The sequence below is a fragment of the Hevea brasiliensis genome, chromosome 5, assembly GCF_030052815.1.
Source record: "Hevea brasiliensis isolate MT/VB/25A 57/8 chromosome 5, ASM3005281v1, whole genome shotgun sequence".
Lineage (NCBI taxonomy): Eukaryota > Viridiplantae > Streptophyta > Magnoliopsida > Malpighiales > Euphorbiaceae > Hevea > Hevea brasiliensis.
The window spans coordinates 3,884,348-3,890,124 of record NC_079497.1 but is presented as its reverse complement, the minus strand read 5'-3'; the positions used below and the strand labels follow the sequence as shown (position 1 = coordinate 3,890,124).

The 5,777-nt window shown below is 30.5% G+C and overlaps 1 protein-coding gene across 1 annotated transcript; it reads right to left on the bottom strand.

Annotated features, from left to right (window-relative positions):
- Positions 1-4,151: 4,151 nt before the first annotated feature.
- LOC131179866 (germin-like protein subfamily 1 member 13) lies at positions 4,152-5,205 on the bottom strand. The gene is made up of 2 exons (XM_058146643.1): positions 5,019-5,205; positions 4,152-4,858 (listed from the first exon to the last, which is right to left on the bottom strand). The coding sequence occupies exons 1-2, from the start codon at positions 5,137-5,139 to the stop codon at positions 4,314-4,316; spliced, it is 666 nt and encodes a 221-aa protein (XP_058002626.1). The 5' UTR covers positions 5,140-5,205; the 3' UTR covers positions 4,152-4,313.
- Positions 5,206-5,777: the final 572 nt, after the last annotated feature.

The following is a 5,777-nucleotide window of genomic DNA, read 5'->3' as shown; positions in this document are numbered from 1 at the left end:
GTGGATGTAGGCTAGTTAAAGCCGAACCACTATAAAAATTCCAGTGTTCATTTTCTCAACCCTTGCTCTTTACATTTTTGCAATTTAGCTTTATGATTGATATACTTTTGCTGATATGAAAATTAATATCATATGCTGTTGATCTTCTTTCTTGGAGAAAAAGCAGTTTCTTGCTAAATCTGCTTTTACTGCTAATTTGTTGATATCTGATATATTCTGCTAGTTATACATTGTCTTTGTCGGATAGGATATCCGTATACTACTCGATTCTTTGTGTTAAAAGCGTATTCAGATTCATTGATATATTTCTTGAATGCTTATATAGTGCATTATATCAAGATATCGATTGCATACAGCTTAACCTTGAGTCAACTTGTCAATAGAGCTATATTGTTCATTTTTCACATTAGTTAATTTAGTTGAACCTAGCTGCAATTTTCAAAGGTTTTGAGCAAGAACCGAAAATTGTTTTTAAAGTCCAATTCACCCCCCTCTTGGACATATTTTGGGACATCAAAAGGCAACTGCATTTGTCTTTCCAACATTGAACTGAAAGTGAATGAGACTGATCGGAAACACAAATACATCTCATAGATATAACACTTTAGTGATAAGGCGATTAGGGTTGGATGTCACAAAGCCAACATAAAGGGTACCTTCCACGACTATAAGGGTCTCTATGGCACGAGAGTGAGCATGAGGAGGATTTAAGCCACCACTGGGTGCAAAGTCTAACCGAGCGAGAGATATACCAAGAGTATTAAGTACTGGTGCTGGCATTTTATCAACGTTCGCGAGCGTGACATCTGATCCAACTCGATTTCCTGTATTTCCAGGAATTTTGAGTCCCGAAAATGAGAAATCATTAGCTACAGTGAGGTTCGGGTTCTTTCAGAACTTCCCGTTGACAAACACTGCATCAAAGAATTGTTATGCGCATATCAAAACAGGAGATTAAGGATTTTAGAATAATAGCCTTTATAAATAGACAAGGTTATATGTACCAGTAGTGTTTCATTATGGAAAGTATGTGAGATATAATGTATAACCTAGGCTTAATTCCTAAATAACTTGGATTAATTATTTTGAATCCAATGATTTAAGGGTCTGAAAATCATTTGAGTCAATTGGTTTTAAGTTGTTACATAGAAATAACCATGTTCGAACAGCCCAAGGTAGGCATTCATTGCTTAATTAAAGTTTAATTACCTCATCCTAGTTAATTGAGTTGATAATATCCGCCAAGGCATTATCGAATGAGATAAGCTGATCATATATATCAGTTACTTGCCCATTACAAACCTATATATATATAGACGAAATTAACACCATGTTAAGAAGCAGTATTCTGCCTAAGTAATTAATCAGAGTAGTTAAAAAATTGGCAGGTGCTCTGCATGAAAATGTGACAAAATTGATGAAAAAAATAGGAGGAAAAAAAAAGGCTTAAAATAATATGAAAGAAAGTAGTTTAAAAAATATTTATAATTTTTAAATATTAATGTAGGATATATACTCCAACTAATTTTGAATTAAGGAATTAAAACGTGTTGTGTTGTTATATTATACAATGAATTGCAGGCAGTTAGATTAATTTTCCATCAAGAGTGAAGGCTGCTCGTTTCTGATTTCTATGTGGTATATATATATATTCATAATAGGTCATTGCATTATTTATAGCTAGAATCAACATTTAGTAATCTTATGCCTCATAATGTAAGAGATAAAGAGGTATTAATTAAATCTTTACGACTTAACAAATAAATATTGACCTAATCTTCGGAACAAGTCCAAGTTAGAAATTAAAATTCTCTTGCTTTTACTTAATCATCGGAACAGGTCATAGTGAAAACTTGGGAAGTTGCTGAAGCGTTAATGAAGCGATCATGAACAATCTACTGTACCCGAAATGTCCTCTTTTTTATCACTATGATCATCCACAATCCCACTTGCCATTAAAGTACAGCCCCAAACGACCTACCCATGAACTCACAAAACATATGGTGTGTGATTAGTATATGCATAGAGAATTCTGTGCCTTTTCATGTAGAGAAAGTCATTCAATTTTTTTATTGTTATTTTACATATATAAAACAGACTTTATACAACCAACAAAATAGAATATTTAGTTTGTTCCAGTCATATCACTTACCTACAAATCATTCAAGTTTCTATTCCCCCACCTAATTACTAAAAGAAGCAGAGTTCATTATTTTTATAAAAAAAATGAAAAAAAAGAGAAACGAAAATTATCAACAAAACAAGGTCATCATCATATGTGATCGAAAAAATGTATAAAAATCTGATAATGTTGACAGTTTAACCAAATAGTATAATATAATTTTAACAAGTAATTGACCTCAAGTCTTGCACCTAATCTAGAGGACTTTGGATAAGTTTAAGTTTGAAATTTCATGTGTGTTAATTGGAAAGCTTTATATATATATATATATATATATATATATAAGCTTCCATTCCAAATGATAATGATTCTTCTCCCTTCTCATATAATTAGTCAATAACCATCGCCGAGTTCACACATTTGTAGTTAATAATGCCAATCTATATATATAATTGAACATAACACATATTAAAATAGTTGAAATTTAACCTTTATGGAATATATGTCTAACAATGTATTACCAATTCAATTTTTATTTATAGAAAAAAGAGATACTTATAAATCATGAACAATAATTGACGTCAGATACTATAAAACATCCAACCATAATTATGGTTGCATCAGATAGGGAAAGAGACCATTTAGCTAAATTATGTGCCACTATAAATTTTAACTATACAAGGAGTGATTAATACAAATCATTATTGCCAGTCAGATTAAAGCTTAATTGATCTTTCTCCATCTTTAAACTGTAAAAATTGAAAAATGAAAAAACCCTGAGTTTAAATTTTTTCATCTATTTAATATGAGATTTATAAGGGAGAACTATCTTTTGTTGTATAGTTCATACAGTTATTATTTCAATCTATTAAACTTTTATTAAATCTGAAAAATAAAAATACAATTGAGCCCATAACTTATATATAAAAATAATTAGATTATTTCAGAAGTGTTTCAGTCTATTCAAACCATAACATTTCAATTTCCCTTAAAAATTAAAACTCTACCCGTATTATGATCTTAACCAATAATAATAATAATAATAATAATAATAATAATAATAATAATAATAATATCTCCATGAGTCCATTTATTCCACGGCCACGGAGAATTTCATGCATCTTTTCCATTCTTTCTCAGAATTCGTGCATCCTCTCAATATTTTCTTGTGTGACTTTTAATTTGCTTTTTAAAAAAAAAAAAAAAATTTTGTTAAGAAGATGATAAAAAATTTATGGAGGTTGCAAAGAGACATTCAGTTGCCATTCCAATTTAATTAGGTTTGCCCTCATCTTTTTCTTCTTTTTTCTCTTCGTCTTATTTGTTTTAGTTTTTTCTTCCCACTTTTTATTGCATTTTGAGTCAATTATAAATTACTCCCTGAAGTTTTTGAAAATTCATAATTTATCTATTTATTTTAAATTTAAAACAATTTTGGCCCTGAATTTTTATTCTGTCAAGAAATTAGTCTTCAAATCTAAATTTAGTCAACTTAACAAAAAAAAAAGTTAACTTTATTTTAAAAATTTGAAATAATTAAATTTCTAAAGTTTTGTTTTATTAACAGAGTGTACCTCCATTCAAATTTTATATTTAAATAGTTAATATATTTTATATTTAAATTATTATATATAATATATTTAACATATAATACACACATATATAATTTTAAAATATAATAAATATAATTTTTTATTAAAATATTTTCTTTGTATAGTATCTTATATTATTAAAAACAAACGTGTTAAAATACTTATATCATATTATAATGATATTTTCTGTCTGTATTTATAATTTATAAACCCGTTAAATATTTGCTAATGTTTATGTTTTCTCTTGTTTAAGTAACTGACTTTCATAAAATATAGTGAATAGCTTTAATTTTTTACAGTGTTTTGACTAAAAGCCGAAAAATTTTGAGACAACAAGTAGATGATGCGTTTCTTAAGTTGATTTTTAATTCCATTACCTTATAAAATAAATGAACAAAACTGCAATACTATGAATCAACATGTAAAGGAAGGCACACTGAAAAAAATCTCTCTTTATTTAATTAGTATAGGCACACCAAGAAAATATCTCTCTTCATTTAATTAGGATATGCTAGCTCAATTATTGACGACTTTGCAGGAAATATAACTAAACAATATTCTTAAACAGTGAGCAGCAATGAACTTCTATCATGGTTGTTTTATGCATTCTCGAACAGTTTTTGAAGTTTTTCCACCTCATCCTTATCCAATTGGAAGGCCTTAGCAAGAACATCAGGATTAATGGGTGGATTAGGCCCAAAGATTGCATCTGCTATAGTGATGACACCTGGGTTTTGGCTGCTTAGACCAGCAAAGGCAACTGCATTCGTCTTTGCAATATTAAACTGGAAGTGAATGAGGCCAATTGGAAATACAAATACATCTCCTGGGTATAAGACTTTAGTGATAAGGCGATTAGGGTTGGATGTCACAAAGCCAACATAAAGAGTGCCTTCCACGACTACAAGGATCTCTGTGCCACGAGGATGGGTGTGAGGAGGATTTAAGCCACCATTGGGTGCAAAATCTAACCGAGCGAGAGAAATGCCAAGAGTATTAAGTCCTCGTATTCTATCAACATTCACGAGGGTGACATTCGATCCAACTCGATTTTCTGTATTTCCAGGAACATTGAGTCCCCAAAAAAAGAAATCTTCAGCTACAGTAAGGTTTGGGTTCTTGCAGAACTTTCCATTGACAAACACTGCATTAATACAAAAAAGTTACTGTCAGTATCCGTTGACCATGCGTATAATAAAATGAGAAAAAGATTTCTATACAGGAAATAGTGATCTTTATAGGATAATACTACGACAGAAACGTGAAAGAAAGTAGAAAAACCGAAAGCAAGGTTATATATATACCAGCATTCTTAGGTTCAGGTATGGCAACACAGAAGTCCTGGAGAGGGCTAGGGTCAAAGGCAGAGGCAAAAGAGAAAGCCAAAGCCAGAGCCAAAAAGACGAGGAAATGAAATCTCTTCATTTTATGACTACTTTCTTTAGCCTTTAGTTGTTTTGTTGAGGGAAAGTTGTGAAAAATCTTGCATGGATAGATGAGTATTTATAGGTGAAAGTCTGTCGACTATTCTCTGTGATCTGACCTACATGCTGATGAAAGGTTAGGTTGCCAAATAGTTGTTAATGTTTAATTGTTTTTTATTTCACCAAACCACGAATTCTTCTACAAGTATATGCATATACATTTAATCGTCCCTCCTTTTGAATTAATCTTCAATATCAACTTGGAATGGTCCAACTCTAGGCCACAATTTCAAGCTTCTGCAAGCTGTGATGAAGTTTTTCATTTTACCTCCAAGAATTTTAATTTTCTTTTTTACCCTTCTGTTTTTGGTTTAAGGTGGAGAGAGGAAGAAACAAAAATATACTTTTGGCACAAACAATAATCGTTGTAGTTTATTTGATAATAGAAATATATTTAGATTAAGTGTCATATTGAATTGAAAAGAAAATTTCATATGCTATGTTGGATTTGATTAATTGGTTTGGATGAGTCAGATTAATTGAGTATTAATTAATTACAACTTAAATGTAAAAGTTGGAGAGATCCTTATATTATAGTGAAGCAGAGAAGTCTTCGGTTGACCCGACTGGCAAGGCTTT

Coding starts and splice junctions, on each gene's coding strand:
- LOC131179866 (XM_058146643.1), bottom strand. CDS start 5,139: ATGAAGAGATTTCATTTCCTCGTCTTTTTGGCTCTGGCTTTGGCTTTC. Junction 4,859..5,018: donor ACCTGAACCTAAGAATGCTG/GTATATATATAA, acceptor GTATTAATGCAG/TGTTTGTCAATGGAAAGTTC.